Here is a 25,671-nt window from a genome sequence, read left to right as displayed (position 1 = left end):
AAGTGTGTGAGGATGTGTGTCAAGGGGCAGGGAGAACTGAGAGGGAAAAAAAAGAGCAGTGTTTAATTTTGTGTACATTTATATTGCTGGAGCTAATTTGTTTCCATCCATAGGGAAATCAGAAAAACACTCACATTGGATTGTACGATCTTCAAACTAAACAAAACGAGGTGAGAGCAATCCCAGGTTTCTCTCTGGTGATGACAGTAGTGTTGTTTGATGTAGTGTTTCAGATTATGATGCTTTGCAACACAGTATGCTGTGTCCTTAAGGAGTGTATCCTTGTTGGAAACAGAAAAGATACTGGAGAAAATATTGGAAAGTTTCTCAGTAGTATTAAAATGCACAACATCCCAGAACGTCTGAAAGGCTTGAGAGTTGTAAAGCATAATGTTTGCAATCTTTATTTCTAAACAACCTTTTAAACAAGTCCCTTCCACTCCTCTTCATATTGCACATGTGTGCCAAGAAGTAAATGTTAGGAGTTTTCTTTATATGAGCGTTCTTGGTCTGTTTATGGTGATACCATTTTAAGAGATTATTTTTTTTCTAAAACTGAACATACTGCAATTCAGTAACTAAAATCACGATAACAGTTTTTTAAATTGTCCCCATAGTAGTATGAAATGAGTGAAATTTTGTATTTCCATAAAAGTCTGCTATGCTGCTCTAGTGGCAACATAGAGCTCAAAAGAACCAGTAAAAAACAAACATGAGAAAAAGGAGAACTGTTACTACTGAAGCTTGAAATGTGGTTCTTCTGGGCATGAAAAGATATGGCTTAAAGATAAAACCTATGGGACAGCAGTGTTTTCCTAAGGAGAAGTAATTAGGTGTTTCCTTTACAGAGTTTGAAAGAGCACGGTTATTAACATTATTGTTTCTCTGTAGCACCTCTATATGTTTGAGAAGAATCTGCACATAATCAGCTGTTCAATCAACAATGAAAGGACCTTATTGGGTAAATACATGCTTTATCATTAAATTTTCTTGGTAAAGACTTAGTTTAGTAGGATGATACATTTGGGTTTAGAATTACTTAAATCTGTTTTGACCTATGTACTGCCCACAGCAGTTTATGAGTTTCAGTGGGTCCATCATCAGATAATGTAGTTAACAACATAAGGACACAGCTGTGACAATATTACTTTTTTATTAAAACATCTAAGACACACTGACCCTTTGTTCACTTCCTCCTTCTGCATTTGTGCATACCTGCTACATCTAGAAGAGCTTCTGATGTTCCTTTAACATATATGTTTTTGGTAAAAGAATTGTGATGCTCATTCTTCAAGGATGTTCGATAAGGTTAATGTCAAATACCCACACTCACTTGTGGTTGTGTTGGTGTTTTCTTCCCCCACAGCAGCCAGCTTCTGTCAATATACAGAGGAAGAAAGAGCAAGTCAGCTCTTACAGTCAGGTACTGCAAGTGGATTTTTTGATACTGTTTGAAATATTGTACCTTTTTGCTTTCTTTCTCATGTAAATTCTGCTTAGAAAACAAACTTGTGTACATAAAAGAATGTTACCTAAAACACATTCTCTTTGCAGTATCCAAGTATTTGACCCTGCTAATTGAAATTCAGCCCATTAATAATGTGAGAGTCCTAAAGGCTGTGGATAGCTGTGTTCGAGTACAGGTAAAGTATTCAACTAATCTAAAGATAAGCCTTTTTAATCTGCTATGCTAGAGAGAAAACATGGTTTAGTGCAGAAATATCTCATGTTATCTTGCAACTGTGACAGAGATAATGTACTCCTGTTTCTTCAGAGAAATAAAATATGAAACTTCATTAAATGTTTGGTATAAAATACTTCTCCAGTGTGAAGGTTGCTTTTTTATTTTGCTTCAGTCTTCCTAAGCTTGCAATTATAGTGACTGGTGACTATTAGTATGTAATAATAGCTATTTTTATTAATTAAATATAATTAGTGTGTCTGATTTAATTTAAAAAATACATAAATATCCAGCTAAAAAAAACTCAAACATTTTAGATAAGTGTTCTAAACTACTTTTTTTTAACTTACTTTTGTGAAATTTTCTGTATAGTTTCTTTATCCAGTTGAAGGCAGAAATGCTTCTAGAGAAAGTCGTCTCTTGCTAGTTTCAGAAGATAAATGTGAGTTCATATTTTCAAAGTACTTTGTCATTCTTTTACTTCAAGGTGATTGTTATAGATTGTATTTTTGGTAGACTCTTTTTGGAAAAAAAAAAAAAAAAAAAAAAAACAGAAAAAAAGAAGGATGTGAGTTATTCTAGGTATTCCAAAGGTCTTTCAAAAACTGTATCATTTACCAGATTTTTTTCAATGTTAACAGAATGGCCATCTTTGTCTACAATAAGTCACTTAGCTCTTGCATTCATCTGTTATCTTTACTTCTAAAATATCTTTATTTATCTGTTATCTTTCTTTCTAAAAAAGCTAAAATAGACTCCTTATAGCTGCCTGCATAAATTCAGAGCAAATCAATTGACTGAAAGATGTCATTAAACGTGAGAAGTGGGACAAGAATAGAGCAATAGTTCCTTGGGTTCAACTAACGTTGCATGTTCACCTTGGGTAGGTGGACAGAGCTAAATCAGAAACACAACATGTGCTGGGTGAATGTTGCATTTCTCCTGCAGGCCAGCTGTGGAAAACTTTCAGCAGTTTTGTGTGGGAAAGGACTGTGAGGGATATTCATGTTCGGAAGTGAAACAGGTCAGGGACATGGGCATGCAGATCCTCAGACTCTTTCTTTCCAGGGGTGCTCCTTGGCTTAATTTGGCACATTCTAGTCATTGCTCTTCAAGCCTGTGCTGTGCTGAAGTGGGCAGGGAACTGTGTCCATGAGGGTCCATGGCTGAGGCCACTCTCAGCTCAGGAAAGGAAGAGACTCCAGGTCTCTGTGTAGGCCCCTGTGCCCATGTGTCACAGATTTCCTCTTACACTCAGTTGAACTTTCCTGGCCCTAAAGTGTTCTTACCAAATTCTAAGAGATGAGCTTATTTAATAAGCTGTATAAAAGCATTTTAAAATGTTTGGGTTTAATTTTTTTTTTTTTTTACTATTTTAAAGATATTGAACAATTTGACATTCATGTTGTTGCGGAAGAAGAACACAAAGTGGTAAGATTGAAAAAATCGTTGGGTTGGAGGTTTTTTTACTTTAATTAATTTAGCTGAAAGTTTTGCAATTTTTTTTAGTTTTATACTTGGGCAACACAAAGTTTATTAAAGAAAGCATTGATTAATATGGTAACTTATGCAGGTGACCACAAAGCTGATTGAAAAACTTTACACCTTTTAATCTATGAGGAAAATTATTTATTTTACTGGATTTGTTAGGTGTTGCTAAATGGTTCTATGTGTTAGAAGTTGAGCGTAAACATAGTGTAATTCATTTTAAAACCATTTTAAATATTTGCAGCCATTTAAAATATTTTCAGAGTTGCCTTCCAAACCTCATCTATTGTGAGTCTGTGTGAACCCAGTAGAGGAGTCACTTAAAAAACCAAATGAACAAAAGATGTAAAACTTAGATACAGTCCAAGTACAGTGGATGTTCCAATCTGTTTCCCCTCATCTCTTTTTCTGTTTTTAACATAAATTTGTCATCAACAAATTGTGGAAATTCTGCTTGAAAGGCTTGTTATTAATGAGCATTTGTCTAATGTAATAAATAATTGTGTCATGAAAGCTAATGTTTTATGTTACGGAGGTGAATGTAGGCTTTGAAGGAAAAGTTAAGGACCTGTTTTTTGCTCCTTTGCAATCTTCATGGTTTTCTCAGTTCATCATGACCCTTCAAGAAGATGGGTTTTATATGCTGGACTACAGTAGTGGAGTAAAGACTTAAGTATAATCAAAAACCAGATTGATCTGATGTCCTTCTGACAAAGGACATGTTTTGGTTGACATGAAATTTCCCCACATCATTTGAGTGTGCATGTATACAATCCCAACAGTTTTCCACAGTTCTAGCCTTTTCACTACTCCAACCATCTCTCTCACATGAGACTTTGGATAGAAACCTCTTTTAGGACTGACACATCTCCCTTCAGTAGTTAATGTAGCTGATTCTGAACTGACTGTGGTATTTCCCTCCTCTCTGAGGAAGGCTTCCTCTGCTATTCTTTGTTCACTTTGAGCAGTTTAAGTGGTGAATTTCTTGCAAGCAAGGAAGACTGAAAAGATCTGTTAGTAGGTGTACCCTGAAAACTGTGCTTCTGATCTCTTTAAACTGAGCACCTTGCACACAACAAAGCTGGACTTCATGCTGCTGACAAGGAGCCTGTTCCTTCCAAGCTCCTTACTATTTGTGCCTCTTCTCTCACTGCTTTTCTCTTTAAAGCACAAACTGTGCATAACTGTTGCAAAACCTTATTTGATGGCTTCTAATGTTTTTGTTCTTTCCCTGTAGGTGATTGAAAAGTCAGGTCAGCTTCCAAGAGCCAAAGTTGTAGATGACCTCGTTTGGGCACAGTGGGATATGATGGAGCAAAGACTCTTCTACATTGTTCCAAAGGTGAGCTGAAAGTCATTCTTGCAGTTTTGTTCCTGCCTGTCTAGTGACAGTGAAGTTTTAAGCATGTGGGGTAGCAAGTAGGGGTTTGTTTTCATTAGGATGATCTTGTTCTTGCCTCAAATAACCTCAAGCAAAATTCAAACTTGCCTTAGCTGCTGTTATGCTTAGTACGTTGCAAAAAGACTCGTGGTCTTAGTGCTTTCTATAAAAAAGATGGGCTTGTTCAAGTGGTTTTTTTGTTTTTTTTTTTTTTGTTTGTTTTTTTTTTTTTTTTTTTTTTTTTGTTTTGTTTTGTTTTGTTTTGTTTTGTTTTTTTTGCTTTAGAAGAGTCTTTTACTCAAAAATATCTAAACCTATCTAAAACTGTTGTGAGTAGAATGTTTCTCTTCTAGAGAATTCACATCTAGAAAGTATTTTGTGTGCAGACTTACTGAGAGTCCAAATGAGGACAGATTCTTGGCAAGAAGCTCTGAAACTCTTAGGGTTTGGCTTTTTTATTTTGTCTGAGGGACTCTTTGCACTTGATGCATTCTCTGTAAATAAAAACGATTTTTCTTTGCTCTTCTTAGCCACAAAAAGTGTGAATGTTAGGAAGTAACAGGAAGTGAACTGTGATGGAAAAATCTATTTATGTTTTTGTTTGAACTGACCAATGTAAGACAATTCTTTTTGCCATAAAGGGAGATATGGAAAACATTTTTTTTAACTTTCTAAAATGTGTGAGATGTGGATTGCTGTGCTTCAGTGAGAGCCCACGCAATTATATATGATTGGCAGATAATGATCTGAGACAGGAAGGAAACATGTCATGGTGCTGTTGTGAGGGGTTATGTGTGGTTTTTAAAATCTTTGGTCCCCTAACTTCTGCATGTCTGTTAGCAAAGCAGGTTGCATGTGAAGAATAGTGCTGAGTATCCAATCCCTTCTCAGTCTATATAATATGCTTTTTTACTTACAAAACACATCTTTTTTAATTCCAGGAATCAAAGAGTACTTTAAGGTGTGTCCAGTTTTATTCTGATGGAAATTTTAACTCAATAGTAAGTTATGAATATTTTATTATATAATGGTTTTTAGTGGGATGTAATTATGTTTTCCAGGTACTAGAACAAGATCTGTTTGTCTTTTTCATTGTTGAAACTTTTTCAGAGGAAAACTGGAATTTGGATTTCCATTTGTTTTGGGATTTTTTTTTTGCATTATTTTCTTGTCAAGAATATATTCAGTCAGATTCAGATTTTGCCACAGTAATGGAGTTACACTTAGTGGAATTACACTTTTTTTGACCTAGAAAGGCAGTAGGTGACATTCATGACACTATACTGATCTTATACTCAGTTATTGAAAAAGCAGGCTGATCAAGTGCACTAGAAAAAGGAACCATGTACTGATTTTGTGTCAGTTTTAAGCGAGATAGGAATGTTTGTTGCAGCCAAAATACAAAAAACAGAACATAAAAATTACCTAATGTAATTGTTACTAGACCTTTGTCCCAGTGGCTGAAAATTACTGCACTGCAGCAATTTATTTTCTCTTTTTAAAAAATAATCGGTTTTATGGGAGTTTTTGAAGTGACTGTAATGATTAGAGGAAGATAGATAAACTTGTTAAAATGTTGAACCTGGTGAAATGTGACTATGACACATTTTACGGGTCTGAAATGCTAAGCATAGTTTATTGACCTCTGTAAAGAACAGGTTTGTTTTCTTTTTTGTTTAACAGCTGGAATCACACCTGGATATTGCTGTAAATGACACACAATTAAAGTAAGTTGTTTGGTTTTTTAATGTTTTGATTTGCTTTCCTTTTTATATACATGGTAACATTTTACAAACCCAAGTAAAATTGGTCCAAACCACAATATCTTTGTTTGCAGTTGCATACATGGTACTGGAACGTGAGAATAACATGAAAAAACTGTGTCCAGACCTCCAGTTCTTATTCTCATCAGGGTCAACTGTAAAAAGTAATTTAATCCTTGACTGCTTCTTAGTGCCATTTAAAAAAATTATTTGTCTGAAGAGCTAGCTATAGGTTAAACCTTCTGGGAAATGCTGAACCTATTTAAATTAATTTGCTTTAACCTTGAGCGTGTTGTAATGGTGATGTCAAAATTTCTGTCAAGGGAAGCTCTGCATTTTTAATTGCCGTTGCAAGTTTTATTGGGCAGTTAAGCAAACCAGTGGCACCTTTTTATAGCCTGTGAAGACACTGCCTGTACTCTGTTCTCCTCCAGCAGGCTCTTTCCAGCAGCCTGCACTTTCAAAGACAAAGATTTGTCTAATTCTGTGTCTGCCATGCACATGACTGCATCTGAGCTTGTCTCCTGAGGGCTCCTCTTAACTGAGGGAAAAATCTAGTCAGGATGGTTTAACTGTGTCATAATCCTCATCTATCTTTACATTCCAAAAGGGCCCATTTATTTTTGTGAATACAAAGGGAGGCCAGAGCTACTAGGCCACGTATCAGTAGCTGAAGGTATTTGAGTTCCACCCTGCCCAAGCTGTGGCTCTTGAAATGTCTCAGTGCTGTGCAGAAGGCTCAGCATGGTGCTCCTGCATGTGCAGCTTGTCCTATAAAAGGGCACTGTATCCTCTTACAGTTGGTGCTGAAAGAACACAGCTCTTGTAAGAGCTTCAATGCTGTGCTTTACTTTATTTTTATTCTTATTTTTATTTTTTCAAAATTACTGCAGAAGACCAAGGGGAAAATCCCTACAGGATCAAAATACTTTCTGGAAAAAAATAAAACCAAACAGAAAAACCATCCAGCAAAAGCAAAAATAACCGCCACCACCATTAACAACAACAACAACAAAAAAAACAACCCAAAAAAGCAAAGCAGACTGACTACAGACTTCTGCTGCATGGTTTGCAGGGTGAAAATAGGCCTTGTAGATTTAAAGATATGTAAAACCATTAAAGCACAGGCAGCATGAGGCTGAAAATATCATGTCAAGTTCCATGTGAGTGTGATTTTGTGCTTTTCTTTTCAAGTATTTCCACTGAAACTAGTGTCCCTATTGCAGATGAAAATGTAGCCTTACAGAAGGGCTGTAGAGTTAGTCTGCAAAACCTTTGAGTTATTAGGTGTCACAAGTATTTGGATTTCCAGTATGTCATGAGAACTTGCTTTCACTTCAAAGCATAGGAGTGGTTGAACAGTGCAGTAAGTGGATATGAAGTTGTCAGGCGTGTTCAAAATTGTTGGATAACAGTGTGCAGTCTTGTGATTCTTGTTTCTAACAGTGTTGAGCAAATTGGTTAAAGCCTAATTTAGCTTGCATTACAGAACATTTCATTATAATTTAATTAGTATATTTTGGTTACATAGTGACCATTCTAGTGATCTTTTTGTTGTGATAAATCTCTGTGAATGAAGTGATTCACTTAGTGATCTTTATTTGCTCATAGACTTGTGAATTTTGGATATGATTACTGTCAAGATCAAGATGTTGCTTCTAAATCTTTGAACCTTCAGGTTTTCACAAGTAAAGCAGGTAATGAATAAATGCAAGTATGGTCAAAATTATCTCCACAAGTAATTATCATGCAGTGTAATCCTATTCAATTACTGATTTTCTTCATAAAATATTGAAAAACACACAAAAATACAAACATTTGTAATGCGAGTGTGAGATTTGTTTTCCCTTAGAGCATGCTCAGCAGGTAACTGTGAGGAGAGGGAGAAAGCAACTGTGCTTTGTCTTAAAAAATTTTTTACCTTCTGAAAGCTGCAGCAACGTTGAGCTGAAGTATCCAGGATTTTATATAGCAACAAAACAGTCACACAGAAACTTTTTGGTACCCCGACTTCCAAGAACTGGTATGCTCTCCTCTAGTGAAATCTCTCAGTCTAAGAACACATTAGCATTTTCCTGTCAGTTTCAGAACCCAGAAGGTACCAAATTGTGGCTGTGTGTTACATTAAAACAATCTAATGTTAAAGGTGAACAAAAATACATTAGAAAGTAAATTCAAGGAAGGTTTTGTCTAGGTTTCTGATATATATGTATTTGTGTTAGAGTGGACATATGTACACAGAGCACGTGCAATGCAAGCTTTAAAAGCTTTGTATTGCTGTTAGTATGTGGTGTTTAGAAGGCCCAAGTATGTGATACTAAACATGGTATGTGCTGCTCAAGGGTTTTGTATATATATGATTCCTTAAACCTAAAACGTTTCTTAAACCTTTAGGATTGTGGAGTCTCCCTCCATCCTAATGTGTGCCATGAGCTTTTTTTGGATTAAAAACTGGTCTCAAGAGATACCTGTTCATCACAGCTGTTTTCAGCTTCTGAATTAGACCACACAGGCAGGCAGAAATGGTGTCTGTTTAACCTTTGAATTGTCGGCAGAGCTGTACAGGGAAGTGTTGCAGGAGAGGCTTTGCATGTCACTCCCCGAAGCCTGCTGTGCACTCAGTGAACTGCTGAGCTCTCTGCCACTTGCACTGAAATAACCATTAGTGCAAATCAAGTGAAATACAGCTTCCTTACATGGATTTTTTTCTTACCAAGGCAAACTGCATGCTTATAAAGATTAGAGGGAAGCAATTAGAAGTAAGAGAAAGCCAAGTTTCTATCTTTCAAATGTAGATTAGGCATTTTCTCTGTGAGCAAGACAATTTCTTATATAAACAGCCAGTCCAATAATGGAAAATATTATTGATTTGTATATATGTTTCCTTTTTAAAACTATACTCCTCTGGGGTTCATTCAGATTGAAGCACTTGCTTGAGTTTAGGATGAAATTCAGTCATCCTCCAACAAGACTCTTGTTTAGTTACTGTGAAATAAAATGGGTTTCTCTGTCTGGTGACACAATATTTAAAGTCTGTGTAGAACCTTTCACAGGTGTTTTTCATTGCACTTACTGTAAAACAAATAATTTGACAATTGCACTTACTAAATGAGATTACTGTATATGGCTTTTCCTTGAATGTTGTTTAAAACTGAGGATTACCTTGCACAACCCATTTCCGGTAACTAACAGTTTGGAGCAAGTTATTTTGGTGCTAAAATCATATCTAGTTTTTGAAGAACACTGTGGGTAATCACACTAAAGGTTCCCTTTTGCACCTCAGTGGTGATTTGCAAAACTGGATTGCAAGTTCTTTGTGCTACAGACTGTGCCTGCTGTGGGTCTGCTAACACACCTCTGATATTAATGCCAGTATCCCTGCTTGTGCCATTCAGACATCCCTGGCAAAGCATAATTGGCAAAACTTTAAACTGGAATATTCCATGCGATTTCCCATTTAATAAAACTGTTATTGGCTCCTGCCAATCTGAACTCTGAATAAAATCACTTATCCTTTCTCAAACTTCTGCATCAGAAAAGTAGCTCTGTTCCTTACACTCAGCACAGACAAAATCTCTCCAGATGTAAACCCCCATGTCATTCTTGAATAGCTGAGATCAAGCAGTTCCAGTCTCAGAATTAACTTTGCATGTCCAGAATTCAGTGGTTATCGATAAACACTGCACTGTTGTGTTTTCTCATAGTGCCTTAGAAATATTTTTCAATTAAATTTGCTCAGTGTTAAAAAAATGCAGGCAGTAAGAGGTCATAGACACTGGATTACCATCACCTATCTGCCTGAAATTTAAGGCGTCTGGACTATGTTTCTAGAGAGAAATAGGCATCTCCAGAGGATGATTCAATCCATATTTCTGTGTTTGCTGAATAGGTTTCTAGATGAGAGATGTTTGGATGGCTGAAGTTAAGTGAGGCAAGTCCCTCTTAAGTCAGTACAACTAGACAAAATGCCCTGGTGCAATGTTGTATTTGGGTTGTAACATTTGGACACTATGTTGAGATGCTGTTACAGCTCATGTCTTGAGTCTTTGCTTGAACAGAAATGAAGAATTTGTAGTTAAAGTTTCTGAGGGAAAACTTAATGTCTGCATATCGTAGGTGACTTACAGTCTCAGTGGGGATGACTTTGTTGAGTGCCAGAGTTGTAACTGCTGTCTCCTGAATAGAAGTAGGACTTGCTTTTAAAATTCTTCCTTCTTTTCTATTTTTTTTTTTTTAACCTTTGTGGTCAAGATCTTTTTTCCCTTTTATTTCTGGAAAGATAAGTGTCCATCCAAGTACATCCTCACATGAGTCTTCTCACCTTGAGGCATTCAACTTTTACTGAAATCATTTTTGCAAATGATTTTGAAATGGGTAGTGTAGGAGACCTGGTTCTGCATACAGGTGCAATGGGCTAACAAGCTTCCCCTGCAGCAGCACAACCCAGCTCTAATTTGCAGAGAGCACTGCAATGGGTAGGAAAGGAGTCTGTGGTGGATTCTCAGACTCTGTCTGCTCTACTGGGGTGGCCAGGACTGTGTCAGATGTAACGTTGCTTGGACACCTGCTGGTCTGAGGCTGCCACGTTTCTGTCTGTATTAACAAAGCGCCAGTTGTTATTTCCTGTTGTTAATAGTTCAGTTTGTTGACACATGGACCAATATTGAGTTGAAAGATGCACATCCTATTTATAGTCTCCCATAGCTGCCGTTTCTGTGGTCAGCTTTACATTGCCCACTGACACCTCAGTCTGAAGGCACTCACTGCATATTGTACAATTTACAGAGCAGTGTAGACAAGAAAGAAACTTGCAGTGCTGGAAGGGAGCTGTTGATAATAAAACAGCAATCCAGTGGGCTGCTGGAACTTTTCCAGTCTTCCTCATGAGTCCTGATGCTGCTACTTTAAAAATTATGCATGTCCTGAAAGAAGCCAAGTGCTCTGGCAAAATGCCTTGTCTGTTGTCTGAATGACTCAAATATCCAAGCAAAACTGTATCAAACCATATTCAGTCAGCTAAGAAAAAGCAAAAAGGAAAATTTCATGTTACCCAAGGAAAAAGCATTTACCTTCTCCAGAATACAGAAGTGTGAAGTGTCTCAGCCGTATCTGTATCACAGCTATGGTACAGCCTTGTGGTGTGAAATATCAAGGCATTTAATCAAATAAAGTAACTGGGTAGCTGTGCTTTTTTTTGTACTTATGCTTTTTCCGTACTGTGCCATTTTCTGCATAAATTTGTGTATACACAGTCTTTATTTTTTACAGAACTGTACCTGTATTAGTATTACTTTCTTTTCTTCTTTTAAATTATCAACTTTCAAAAAAGGTAAAAGGTTAATGGTTATATTTGTGGATGAGCTTTCCCAACTGTATTGGGATAATGTGGTTTGGAAGCTGTTTTCTAACATGAATGCCAAAGCATCAGAGTAAGGGGATTAAAGTTTTTATAAGAGATGAAAGCAGGGTTACCATCCAGTGGGGTCAAAACAGGATTAGTCTGATGTAGAATTTTTCTGGGAGTGGGAAATCTTTCTGTATGCAGTACTCTGGCTGAAATAAACTTGTCCCAAGGACTGACTTCCCTCCTAAAAAAGGTATTAGTTGTTCTTTGAGCTGGAAAGGGGAGAAGTGGCTATCACTTCCAGTGTGAGAAAGCTCTGGTAGGGTATTTGTGCTGCTGCCAATGTGAGATTACTTGAAAAGCAAAGAAATGGTGTTTTATTATGTCATTGAACATATCTGGTGGCTCCTGAACACAAGATATCTGGATTGAGGAAGTTTGTGGAGAGAAAGACTTGATCAGTTTTCTAGCTGCAAGCACAATTTCTCTTGGGAAGGGCTAAAATGCACTTCCCCATGGCCATGAGAGGACCCAGGTTTCCATTGTGCCAGATTGCCTCCTCTGTTCTTTTTTGATTTGGTTCATTAGGTAAATGATGGTTAGAGTCCATAATAGATATTCCTGTAATCTTTACCTTTTTTGAGAGATTATTTTTAGTTTCTAATTTGAAACAGTCTTGGTTTGGTTTTGTGCAGTATAAAGACATCTAGATATTCAGCTGGACAAGTGAATTTTCTTTCCCTATTTTGTCTTTTTAGGAGGCTTGTGCGTGTGTTGTAGTCTAGTCTCTGATACTCCTCATGAGATCATATACTCCATATATTTTTTACATAAAGGTAAGACTAACTTATTAACTTACTGTATTTTATTTTGGAGAATGTCAGTGCTGAAAGAGTCACAGAATGCCTTTCAAAACAAATAACCACCAAAGTCTGCAGACAATAAACTACTGTGGCTGGTGTTTAAAGACAGCAGCTGCCTTTAGCTGCAGAGTTGATTTTCCTGCTGTAGACTTCCTGCCTGATGCTGAGTGAGTAGCTTCAAACCAGTGGCCTTGTAAATGGTTATTAATTTGGTCCCTTATTTCTAGCCAGACTTTCCGGCGTGCTGAGCACAGACATCAATGAAATCTGTGGGAGTTTGCAGGTGTGTTGTACTTATGCCATAAGGCATTTGTATGGGAAATAGAGCCAACAGCTCTTAGCTTGAATGTCTGTTTAGAATTCCAGTTCAACATGTCATTTTCACAGCACGAGGTGCAACACCCACTGACTCTAAGAATAGTTGCTGTGTAAGTGGTACTCTAGCTCTTAAAGTTAAGACCTTTGGTTTTAAAATAATAAAGGACATTGTTTTATTCCAATCAGAATAAAAATTCTCATTATCAAGATTTTCTTATTTGATACATGGACAGAGAGGCAAATTTTTTTTCAACTGAGAAGCTGCATAGTATGGAGCCACTGTGTTCAAGTGCACAATATGTCTCTGTTCTACCTTAACTATTTGTTTTCTTGTGTCAGGATGCTTCTCATATGTCAGAACTGCATATACATGTTGCTTTGCTGCTGGAATATTGTGGGATTGAGTGAATTACCATTTTGTTTTCTTGAAGGCATTAACAAATTGGAAAAAGTCCTTTTTGGGTGTGACACACTGTGCATTGCACTGCTCTGAGGGGGTGATTCCCCAGACACACCTGACGTGTAGCCAAGGAGTTGTTGGGTTGCTTGGAGCCAACCATGGCCCTTGTACATCCTGATCTGTGCTAGGAAGAAACTGAGGATAAATATGGTGACATTGACTAGCTAAGTCTGTGATGGCCTCTATGGAATGGAGCTGTTTGGTGCAGAGCTGTCTGTGGGTTCATGTTAAGATTCATCAGTCATACAAGAGAACTTTAATTCTGCAGTGACCCACAGAAGCAGCGGTGTATTGGTTCCATATCTCACATTTTGGAGTCCATAAGCCATATTTCAGAGACGTTTAAGGAATTCAGTTTGTTCTGCAGCTTCTGTAATCTTGGCTGGAAGTTTCCCAGCCCTGTTAAAACAGGCACTGCAGCATAAACAGAGAAGTCATGATGTTGCAGTTGAATTCTGCAGTGCTGGTTTTAGCTTGCATGTGCTCACACTGGCAAGTGACAAAGTGGTGATGGTGAGTATACTGACACATTGCAAGCTAACTTCAGTCAGAATTTTTATGAAAAACTATATCTTTTGACACCTCTGTCTCTGTAGTGTTGCTGGTGGTGATTTTTTCTTTTGGTCGTCCTGTAAACTGTGGATCTTGTATTGAATTTCTGTGCATTAAGTAGCATCCTGATCGTGACACCATTAGTTACTATAATCTTCAGCTTTTCTCAGAGACAGAGGAAATTTGAGGGCATTGTGTCATTCTTACTGAGTGCCAGAAGCGTGGTACAAGTCTAGATTAAAACAACAGCTGTGCTGATGCAAAGCCCATGCAAACACAGCACGTCTGAAATTGGCCTTTGTATAAACTGAGCTGAACTAAATTAGAGCAATAGGGCATGCAGATAAACAAAGTGGAAATTCTTTAAAGCAGTTGAAAGATCACCAAAATGTGAAACACAGCTATATAAAGGATTTGTGTTTGGGTTTTTTCTGGGTGGAAGATATTTTTACACAAGCCTGCTCTGGGATGGAGTGCTTCTTTAAACACAAACGTGGGCTGTGCAGTGGTTGGCTAGTTTTCACACAGTAAAGAGCTGCATTGTGTAGGTGCCAGTCTACTAAGTGTGCAGGAACTCTGTTTAGGATGGATTAAATCTGTTTGTGCAGACAGATCCATAAAACAGTCTAAAATATCCCCATTTGGATCTACGGGCACTGCTGAAGTTTCCATCTATAAAGTCATAGGTGGATTGTAACAAATGGTGTTTATTGTTTGAGGTTTTTGAAGTATTTTTGTTTTTTCCCAGGTTACAACAAAACTTTTACAGTTTCTCTAGAAAGAACAGAATCTCATCAATTGAAGGAAGTGGCTTTTATGAATCTTGGTAGGTTACTTGTGTTACTTTCCTGTGTGATTGCCATTCTCTGTGTTGTAGGTAGACAAATGGCTAACTCTTCCGTGGAAGTAAGCGATTTTTTTTCCTTGACTTTAGGTAGCAGTGTTATTTTGCTGCTTTTCTTCTGCTTGCCTTTTGTATTTGGCATTTGATATTGCAATGCTTCACTATAAGTAAGCAGCTTTCTCTGAAATTGCCTCAGAATCTGTGCTGGACACCAGCTACTGGGTTCTTGAGTATCTCAAGTTTCTTAAATCCTCTTCTGGAAACCCAAATGTACAGCAGCTTTTAATTAACTCCTTTTATATTTCCTAGATATAATCAATTCCCAATTCCTCACAGAGAAGTGAGCCAAGTTGAGAATCATGTGAAAGAGCCTCTTAAAGTGCTAAATTGACCACTGTTGTTTCTTTAAATAGATTATTATGTGGCTGCTTATTTGCCTGGCCAGTTCCTGCACCTCCTGAACATTCAACATCCTGACCTGCTGTGCTATAGTTTATTTCTGACAGGTATAGTAAAACTGCTTAAAGTAATTTCATTGTTGTTGTGGAAACTTGTTCATATGTCTTTACATGAAAGTTGTATTTCTCAATGTTTCCTTCTTGCACAGTGTTCTGATGAAGGATACTGAAAAAATAAGAATGACATTTTTGCTACTTTCCAGTTTAGAAAGAGAAGCTGAAGTGGTATTTCATACTTTATGTATTTCATACTTGCTTGTTATGAAATGGAAGAAGACCTTTTACTGAATTTGAAATTCTCTGCCTTGGTTTCATAGTTTCCCTTTCCCCAATTTTGCCCATGGTTCTTGGTCCTCCACTGTTTTCAAATTTCACATGAGATGTAAATTTGATTTTACATTTCCTTCCTCCAATTGAGTTGCTCTAAATGTGTGTGCTTGGAGGGTGTGGGGAAAGGAAATCTGTGTTTCCTTCACCTGATCAGGCTGATGCAATTTAATTTAGTCTCATCTGAAATGTGTGTTACTTCATTTCCAACAAACACGTCTTTGTGGGAAGTGGTTTATTTTTGGAAGTGGGGTGCCTTTATTTGAAAACAGAAATCTGTTGTTCTGATTGGGTGAAGGAGACATAAATTGTGGAAACTGGTGCAGGGGCAGCATCACATGAAGCTTAATACCTGTTTCATATGTGTAATCAAATACTGTCCTGCTAAAGATGAGTGGGAAGCATCACTCCTTGTGCGATCCATTGGGGTGGATGGTGGACCTGATTTCTCTGATGCAAAGGGTTTGAAATACAGTACTTGTATGGTACCATGGTGGTGAACACTAGGACCAGCATAAATAAAATGCTTTTGGTCTGATGCTTCAATGAATAATCGTAGAGCTGAACATCCCTGTTCTGGCCATTGGAACTGATGGCAAGAGATCCACTAATAGAAGTTTGTATCATGGCTCTGCATGGGAGCAGTTCTGACATGCACAATAGTGCTAATTCTAGTGTTGAACTTGTGCTACTGTCCTTGTGCTCTGCTCTGTCCATCACATGTACTCTGATTTGCCTTGGAGCAGCATTGTGAGCCTCAAATCTCTACACCTTCTCTGTGTCAGCAATAGGGAGGGAGGGAACTGAGTGTGGACTGTGCTCCTTCTCTGCTTTCTTTATGGAGCCAACACCATTCCTACTCCTCTTCAGCATAATATCAGGGCAGGTGGTGCAAGAGGCAGACTCCTTCTTACTGCTAGGAACCTAGGAGTCTTAAGAGAAGTGCTGGTAGCAGGCAAATTTTATGTTCTTACTCCTTTTTGTTCTCAAACCACTGTTGTTCAGGTGAGGATGCAAGAATTGACACACCACAGAACTGTTCCATCCGGTCCCCGTGGGTGTCAGCAGTCCTGGATTGCAGCACAGGGAGTCTGTACAACGTGAGCATCAGTGACAGAGCCTTGCTGCACCTCCTACAGAGGAGCAAACGGGACTGTGAGAGATTGGCAGCTCTGCATTGTGCCCTGCTCTACTTCCAACACACAGAAGACTTGGAAATGCAGGTGGGAAATGAGCCTCCTCTAATTTTTTTCCAATGACTGATATCTTGTACAAAGCAGGAGCAGGGCACAAATGGTATCAGCCAAAGAGAAGTCCTGATGCACCTGGGAGTGCCAAGAGGCTCCTCAGCTGGGCTGCCCTAAACCCCTTTATCAGTCCAGGCTGTCCTGAAAACATTTATATCTCTATCACTGCTCCATGCAAAGTGTTACTACCAAACCTGAATTTTCTATACGTGCTTACAACACTTGCTTAAACAGAGAGATGTGACAGTCTCCCTGTTCTCATTCTGACAGATTATTCAGTGGATTTCTGAGAACCTGTCAACATGTCATTCTTTTGACCCCATTCAAGAATTTATCATTGGTAGGTATTTTTTTTCCCTGCATAGTGAGTTTTCCTGCATATTCCAGCTGACACTGAAGGAGAGGCCATGGCAGTACAAACTAACTCTTATTTCTGAACTTTTTGGTTATGATTTGTGTTAACTAACCTGCATCTTGTGGCATTAAGAGACAGTATCAGTAGCTTGGAAGATACATAGACATCTCAAAATCAGATTGGCAGTAAAACTTTTAAAATGCATTCTTCTGTCTAATGGAACAAATGGATTTATCATTGTTTTAGGTCTCTGGAGATTGATTCCTCAGCTCCATTCTCCTTTAGCTCTAGCCCAAACCATTTTTTTTCAAAAGGATTTGGCTTATCATGATACTCTCTTCTAATAGCTGGTTTCTCAGTCTAGCCAGTGCAGAGTCTTTGTGCAAAGGACCCCTGCAGTGCTGAGCTGTGGCCAAGCAGCTGACCCGGCCCTGCAGCCATCTGGACTTCTCTTCCTCCTTTTGTGCACAGAATGGGACCAGTTCCATGATGGAGGAAGCTGTTTCAGAGACAGCAGCAGGATTTGTCCCTAAAAAAGTGTCAGATAAGGAACAGTGAAGCATACTGTTGTTAACTGATAGTTTATACAATCTTGTTCTCATAAATCTTTTTACATTACATTCAGCCTCCCTGTACTGCCGAATGTGTCCAGAAACTCAGAACCTGGATAAACTCCTGCCCTACACATCACTGCATGACTGGACTGGGGTAAGATAACAGCTGGTACTTTAATTAATAGCTAGAGGGTCTGGTTTTTTATCCCTTAGTATGGCCCGTAGCTTGTGTGTCTTGCCTTTTCATAGATATGCTCCAAATTGATACCTTTATGCCTGTGCTTTATGCCTGTTTTAGTTTGCCGAGTCTTACCCTTTGTGATGTTTTCCATGAGTCAAATTCTTTTGTCAACAAATAAAAGCATTTGCAAAACCAAGAAGAGCTATTACAATTGAATGGATGGTTATGTATCTCAGTTTTCATAATGAAGTATTAATTTACTCCTTCTAATACGAGGTTTGTAGTGAGTACAGAATACATTTAACCAGCAAAATCATGCAGTTATTTCCAGGACAAACAGAATCAGTAGAGTTAAGATTTACAAGTAAGCTTGCAGAAGTAAAATAACTTCAAGCAAGACTTTACAGTTAGGGCAAATAGTGTCTTAATTTCTCTGCTGTGACACTGTTCTAATATGTTGTTTTTTAAAAATAAGGGCATAGTTTTGGGTAGTTAGTTTCACAGAGGAAATGGATGATGGCGATGCATTTAAATGCTCCATGTTCTATGCTAAATTATAAGACTGTGCATTATTTGTCTGTATTTATAGGTTGTTCCTGGAGTAACATGTACCACAGACATTATTTCTCTACCTGTGTTAGAGGTAAGTTCCAGTATAGAACCACATTTGTATTTGCAGATTAATAGCTGCTTTTTTTGTGGGTTGGGGGTGTACTAAATATTAATGCAGCAGTGTCCCCACAGTGCTGTCCAAAAATAGATGTGAACAGAAAATTGCCCTGTTGGAAATGATTTATGCATTTACTAAAATATCAGTTAAACAGACTCAAAGATGGTGGGTTTTTTTCCCCTTTCTGAGGACACCTCTATTCAACAGGGAGGATTATCCACAAATTAATTCTTGTTAATCAGATTGATGCCACTTCGCTTTATGACTTTGGAAGCTGAAGGCAGAGGTGGCTTAACAGACAAGTAGGATTTCTACAAATGACCACATATGCCCACTTTGAGGGCTATTCCATTGTGCTGCCATTGGTGTGGATGGTTCATGATCCTCTCACTTTGTTTTCTCCAGAGCATCCTGTGACTGCACTTATGTCAGGGCTTTGGCTACTCATTGTAGACAAATTCCTGCACAGCCTGGAAAGGGCAGCAGGTTGGATGGGGAAATTGGGTAGGAAATTGTACTTTCTGTTGAGAACAACATGAATGATTTTTTCCACTCCCTCAACTCCAGTTTAGAGAGATTCTTGAAATTTTTCTTAGCACTCCCCTACAAAATCTGAAAGAGAATTTCAATAAGCATTTTGTTGTGGAGAGCTAATGGGAAGAATTAGGAGTTTAGACACACCAACAACACATAGGATTAGACTGGATACATAACAATTTTGTTCCATGTAGCTCTTTAAAGATGCGCTTATAATTAGTCATAAAACATGAGTGTTCACAAAACCTTTTGAAAATCAGTGAAATTGCCCACTGCTCTTTCACTCTGCAGCAGTGCATCACAGCTGTGCTGCACAGATTCACAGGGCTGCTGTCAGGGAATTGGGTTTGCATGCTTTGCTTGGAAAGGCTGCCCTGAGAACTGGGACACCTGGGAAAATCAGATCTTGAGAACATTTGTGTGCAGATAATCCCTGTAATTCACTGAGGTCAAAGTTAGCAGGACTTTAATTTGTCTGAGATTGAACCTCAAGCCCCTGGGGGCACATGCCTTTAGCAGCTATACTTCCTGATTGTGGAACTCATTTCCTATTTCTGTCTGAAACCTAAACAGATTGAAAAGGTCAGAGTTGAACTAAAGACAAGTATTTCCTGCGACTTTTAATGGCAAATTGCCCTGACTCTTGCATGAGGACAAAGATGCTAATGCACAGGGTAAAGTTTAATGCTGTAAACCCACACCAGTGTCACAAACCCACCACAGCTTAAGTGGTCTGTTGGTGTTTCAGTTGATGCCTGTTGTTGGCATCAGGAGTCAGACCCTGGTAACAGATCTGGTTCTACAAATAGTGTTTCTACAAGTAGTTCTACAAGTTGCAGAGATTTTATGGCATTTCAGAGAAACAACAGTTAATTGTTACTCTGAGAACCTTTTTGGAGTTCTCAAGCCCATAAGCTGCTGAGAGCTTTTGGTAGGGGTATGTCCATATGCACATTAAAAAAAGGTGGTATTTGGGTATCAGGTGTTTTTATTACTAAATTCCTATTCATCAAGATATACTGAGAAAGTGGAAACAGTTAGTCCAATCGTCCAAAACTTTCCATAAGGATTGCAATTAATAAGTTTAATCTTTCTCTTAGTTTTAAGCACAAACAAAGCTTGCAGGGGTGCAAATAAGTTCAATCAGAAAGGGAGGATGCAGGAGGAAGAAGGGAAATAAAGAAAATAGAAGGAGGTCCAGGGGAAGAGTGAAAATATATAGTGCAAGAAATTGTCAGAGCACCAGAAACGAGTTTCTCCCTTGTGCTGTACTGAGCCCCTGGGGTGCAGTGATGTTTTACAGTGCTCTGTGACTGCCATCACTGCTGGGGAGACACAGCACTACAGTCCAGAGAGACATGGGCCTCTCAAAGGCAATTGTCACCCCACATCTTTTCCAAGGGGTGTAGCAGAGAGCTCTCCATCTTCAGTTAAAACCCCACTGCTTATGAAAGGCTTCATGGGAGCTTGTTGTGGATTGCAAACTGGTACAGCCTTGCTTTGGCTTCTGGTAATACAATGTCTTTTAGGTGTCATGCTTAGGTGTCAATTCTTGACTCTCTAGAAATGTCTCCCAAATAAAAACCTAAGATGAAGAAACCTTCTCTTTCTACTCCTTGCCCTGATGATCCTCAAGAAATAATAGATATAATTGAAAAAATCCTTTACTTTAAACTTTTGCCTTCTTAATGAGATCTAATACAATACATATTTTTGGGATTAAAAGCAAACACTGAAATCTACCACATGCTGTTAGAGATTTCATATATGAAAGAAAATTGCTGTCTTGCTTCCCCCTGCCACATATCCCAGTCCAGTGTGGCCTGAACACAGTTTTGCAGTGGTAGTGCTGTTACATGGATTGGTCACTAGATGATACCCTTATGCTGTATTTAATATTTCTCTGGTTTCATGTTGGTAACAATTGAACAACATTCTGCAGTAGTGGGTTGTAGGTCTCATGAGTTAGGTCCAACAGAATGAACATATGGTGCCATATGTGATCCTAGTTTGCAGCTGCTAAATATAACTATAATATGAACCAAAACCCAAGATTTATTTTCTCTGCTGCAGCTACAATAATAAAGTGACAATAGGCACTGGCAGCAGGAGGAAAGTGGCTGGCAGGATTGAGTCTTTGAAATTTATTTTCTTTGACAAATTATAGTTTATAGTAGGAAGTGGTTTCTTCCTTTTGAGGCTTTCTTTTAAGGCTATTGTTATTGTAGGATAGTTGAGAGAAGAGAGCAAAATCCGGTATGTCAGTGCAAGTGGAGGAATACTGTGAACTCAAAGCTCTCTTTATTCAAATATTGTTACTGCACTGTCTGTGTTGGGAGATAATGTCTATTAAGAGGGGCAAGAACAGCTGGTACCATCTCTTTTTTTTTGACAAAACTGTCAAAAAATTGCCTTAATCTCATCTATTCCTCAGCAATGATTGTGTTTTGCCCCTTTTATAAATAGCAGCTTCAAATTTTTATACCCAGACCAAGAACTAGCTCAGGAAACCGGCGTGGTTTTGTTTAGATTTTGTTCCTCCTGTCTGTTCACAGCTGAGTTTAAATTAATTTTAGCATTAGAGTCAAATGCTTTAGAATTGCTATGGAAATTTTTGGATTTTGTTTCTTTTCTGGGATTAAGCACTGTTACTTGAGGTTGGTAAATGGATGTTTGCAATCTAAGTATTAATGCAGCTTGAAAAGAGTGGCATCCTGCAGCTGTCTTGGCCATGGTGGTATTCCTCTGTTTGGAACTACTAGAAACCTGAAATGGGATTTATTTGACCAAATGTAAACATTTACATCTAAGTTAGTAGCCTAAGGCTCTTTTTACAGTCAGAGGAAGTCTAGGCAATACGGCCAGTGTAGTCTGTGTGGTGCAGTTCTTCCCATCTCAAACATGAAAATAGGTCAGATGAATTGTGACCCAGAAATATTTGTTTCTTTCAAGGCACCAAATCTTGACCTCAAGTCAAGTAAGTGCTACCACAGCCATTCCATCAAGAGAAATTAGTTTTAGTGCTTTGGTTTAACTTTTTTCACTTAGGTTGTTTTCACATAAATCAAATGTCTTTGCAGTCACTTAGTGGGAGGGTAATGAGGTATTTCTTTAAGAGAGAAGCCTGTATTCATGCTTTCTTTGCAACACTTTTCAGTTCCAAAACTCCAAAGGCTTCTGGGAGAAGCTCAACTCAAACTTGGAGAGTGTGAAGTATGCAGAGCCACACTTGCACTACCACAGTAACATGCTCAGGAGGGAATGGCGTAACCTTTCAGAGGAGGTGAGTGAGAGGCCCTGGAACTGAAACATTGGAACTCTCCAGAGCTGTCTCTGAAATGGGTGTTTTAAAGTCAAGCATGGATGAGTTGCCTTTTTTATTTTGAAGATGAATAAATGGGAATCTGATTATCAGAAATTGCAATCATTTCACCTAAGGTGATTGCCTGTAAGTTTTATTCTGTTAAAGTAATGCAAGGAATTAAAGAAAAGCAGAGCGTGCACTGTATTGTTGTGAGGTTTACATGTGTGTGAGTGCCTATCAGCTTGGGCACTTGGATGATAGTGTGAGGCCCCATTGTGTTTTATTTCCATTCAAAGAGAAATTCATTTCTCATCTTCATTCTGTCAGGGAATATTTTATTTAGTCTTCTGTTTTGTTAATTTTGGGATTTTTGTTTACAAACCAGAGAGAGGAGAGAAGAACCACAGCATATTTGAGGAATATTTTTGAAAATGCCAAGAAGTACGTACTGGTTTCTATTATATTTACCCCTTCTTATTTTGCACAAGTATGTTGGAGGATTTCATGTGCCATTTAGTTAGTTAATTACATATCTGATTAGATATCTTTAAAGAAGATTATCCTGGTGAAAATCAGTTATTGGAATCCTTGTAATCACTATAGCAGGATCTGAAATACAGGCCTCTAGAGCTAGGGAATTTATGGTAGATATGAAGTTATTCCCAAGCAACCTAGACAGAATTTTTTTAATGCTATCTGGTATTTTTTACTACATTTAGTCATACGTACTGTTCTCAGATTTCTTTATCCATCTTTGAAAGATCAAAGGCTCATTTGAGTTTTTAATGATATTATGAAAGCCTTTAGAGTATTGCATATGAAACAGACTGATTTTTGTTTCAAACCCCAGGGTGCTTTCTCATTTGGACACTTGGGACTCTGGTAAGTAAAACCTTTCTTGATATAGGCCTTAGCTGTAAGACTTAGGTTTATTAGAATATTTCCACCCAGCTGTTGTTTGCTAAAAATCAGTGGCTATGTGTGTTTTCAGCACAGAAGAGTTTGAGGATTTAAGATGAGAAGAAAACTTTCATGTACTGACTAGGAAAGGCTTGCAAATAAAGTCCCTAGTTCATATTGAATCTAACAACATAAGCAGTGAAATTTGGTCTGCTAAAGACCTTCTTCAGGATTTTTCTTATGGAGCAGAGTATCAATGATACCATGTTAGTGTTGAGTCTTGTCCACTTATAGCTGCCTTTGCAACATCAGAACTTGTGCAGGAAATTAGGGCTGGTGAAAAAACAAGGTGTAGAGAGAGGAGATGTAATGAATTTCCTTAGGCCAGAAACATGTGAGATTTTTTGATGCTCGCTTTCCCTGTCACAAATAAGTAAAACTGAATTTTAGTAGTGTATTATGTTCCTGCTGTTCATACATTAATGCCTTTTATGTGCCCTGCCACTGTGTGCTGTGACATGATGCTGATCTAAGTGCTGCTTGGTCCTTTTATTACCAAGAATTTTCAGTGTACTCATTTCCAGCCCCTAACAGCAGTCATCTGTGTCAATGGGCTCTGACTTGGAGAGACTTTTTATCAACTTTGTGAACCTCAGCTTGGTGTTTTCAAAGGTGCTTATTGATGAAGAAGTCAGGTGTTTAACTGTTACTAGATAATTTCTAAATAGCTGCCAACCAGTAACAAGCATCAGTGTAGTGTTTCCCTGTAGATTTGTCCTTGAGTGCTTTAAAATCAAGCAGCACAGGTCTTTGTGTGCTGGTGTAAAGATATTTGAAGGTGAGCAAAAACAGGTGAAAATTTTGTAAGAGTTCAGCACTTGGTTCCATAAAATCTCAAGTTGGTTTTATCTATATCATGAAATAGAAGATTGATTTTCTTCCTTTGTTTTAGAAGACAGGAAGCACTGATTAGGAAATACAGGTTTTTAATTTCAGTAGACACTGTAATCTCCTTCCATTTAGTTAGGGAAGTGTTCTTTTCATAGTGGTCTACAAATCTGAGTAACAGAAGCAGGCAGACCATGGGAGAGAATCAGTGGGAAGTGACTTTCTGGAGTATTTACTTTCTGTCTGGCCATTTCCCTGGAAAACCCATACAGCTGCTAGAGTTTATTGGTTTGTAAATTACAAGATCTAAGTAGCACATTACCAGTGGTGTTACCAGAAGGTTGTCTCTGCCTCTTTGCTCTCTTGAGTCACCACACTGTGATAATTCTTACTTAAATATCAAAGAGAAGAAGTGGATGACAGATAAAGGGTTATTTTCCATTTCTCAGTTCTCTTATTCAGTCCATGGTTCTTCAGTGTCTTAGTTCTGTAGCTGAGTAGATCAAACCACAGCTCCTGTTTGCTTGTCTGTTCGTAAGTACTTTTGAAGCTGGTTGAATTCTTGTGATACTTCTCTAGTGCCATGTCCTTGAACGATTGTTGCTCTGTTTGTTTTAGAGGCGAGGCTGGTACCTCTCTTTGAAGAGGAGGATTATCAGCAGCAGTTGCTCATGGGACTGGTATGTGCTTTTGTCAGTGTGCACTAGAGGTCGCACAGGCTCCACAGATGTGTGAAGAGTGACTTTCCAAGTTCCAGTGCTGAGTGGAAGCTCACTCAGGGTAGCTATGGGGCAAACATGGAATTTTCTAAGTTTTAGAGTTCAGCATCGTGATATTATCTTAGCAGGTCATCGTAAGGCATAGGGGAAAAACAGGAATAGAAAGTTAATTTGTCCAAATGCTTTTTCCCAATATAACTTTGGCCAGAAACTGGGAGGTCATCTTAATCTGTCAGTTATTTTTGGACTGTTTTATGCCTTTAAAACATATAAAAGTGAATTCATCCCCCCCACCTTCTCTCAATTTGATGAGCAGAGATCTTCTTGCTCCTCAATCTAACATTTTTTTGCTGTTTCTTTTTCCTTCTCCCTCACTTCTGAGACTGGTGTGGCCATTCTGAGGTCCCTTCTTCTTTTGCACTGTTTTCGCCGGTGATCTCCCTAAAGGATCTACCATCTATATGCTTCTGGGCAATAAATCCTGTCTCAAATGCCCACCTGTCCTCCCTCTGTCTAAATACACATCTTGGCTTATCTCTTCTTCTCTTACTTTTAAAGTCAACTAACTCTTCAGCATGCACTAGAAGGTCTTAGCAGTGAAGAGCAGATCAACACTGTCCTATCTGTTCACATCTGAGGCAGATTTTCTTTCTTTGCAGTTGTCTCTCTGTTTCCAAGTTTTGCCTCTCATTCTCTGAAGTTTCTCTACATTTCTTTCCCTCTGTTTATTCAGACAGATACAAAAAGCAGGTCACTTTGTCTCTGCCTGACTCATACCTGTATTGCTGTCTTGACACACTGAGATTAATCTACATAAAAGTTCCTTGAGACAGATTT

At 38.3% G+C, this 25,671-nt stretch overlaps 1 protein-coding gene across 4 annotated transcripts in view; it reads left to right on the top strand.

Moving 5' to 3' along the window:
* Positions 1-25,671, top strand: part of GSAP (gamma-secretase activating protein) — a 45,957-nt gene that overhangs the window by 6,318 nt on the left and 13,968 nt on the right. For 2 of the 4 annotated variants that reach the window (XR_014589959.1, XM_083860267.1), the window contains exons 3-23: positions 114-170; positions 892-961; positions 1,367-1,423; positions 1,555-1,643; positions 2,054-2,123; positions 3,063-3,112; positions 4,407-4,511; positions 5,492-5,551; positions 6,234-6,277; positions 7,925-8,010; positions 12,416-12,493; positions 14,599-14,676; positions 15,108-15,200; positions 16,485-16,702; positions 16,997-17,066; positions 17,707-17,789; positions 18,406-18,459; positions 22,181-22,306; positions 22,713-22,768; positions 23,178-23,209; positions 24,734-24,795. Coding sequence is in view for 3 of the 4 variants with exons in the window: in XM_083860267.1 (XP_083716393.1) it covers positions 114-170; positions 892-961; positions 1,367-1,423; positions 1,555-1,643; positions 2,054-2,123; positions 3,063-3,112; positions 4,407-4,511; positions 5,492-5,551; positions 6,234-6,277; positions 7,925-8,010; positions 12,416-12,493; positions 14,599-14,676; positions 15,108-15,200; positions 16,485-16,702; positions 16,997-17,066; positions 17,707-17,789; positions 18,406-18,459; positions 22,181-22,306; positions 22,713-22,768; positions 23,178-23,209; positions 24,734-24,795 (1,638 nt within the window). In the remaining variant the exon portion in view is untranslated. The remainder of the gene's footprint in view (positions 1-113; positions 171-891; positions 962-1,366; positions 1,424-1,554; positions 1,644-2,053; positions 2,124-3,062; positions 3,113-4,406; positions 4,512-5,491; positions 5,552-6,233; positions 6,278-7,924; positions 8,011-12,415; positions 12,494-14,598; positions 14,677-15,107; positions 15,201-16,484; positions 16,703-16,996; positions 17,067-17,706; positions 17,790-18,405; positions 18,460-22,180; positions 22,307-22,712; positions 22,769-23,177; positions 23,210-24,733; positions 24,796-25,671) is intronic. The other 2 variants (XM_083860268.1, XM_083860269.1) reach the window with 2 other exon arrangements.

Source organism: Zosterops lateralis (genome assembly GCF_965231275.1).
Source record: "Zosterops lateralis genome assembly, chromosome: 4".
In the NCBI taxonomy this organism is placed as follows: Eukaryota; Metazoa; Chordata; class Aves; order Passeriformes; family Zosteropidae; genus Zosterops; species Zosterops lateralis.
This window is presented reverse-complemented; position numbering and strand designations above follow the sequence as displayed.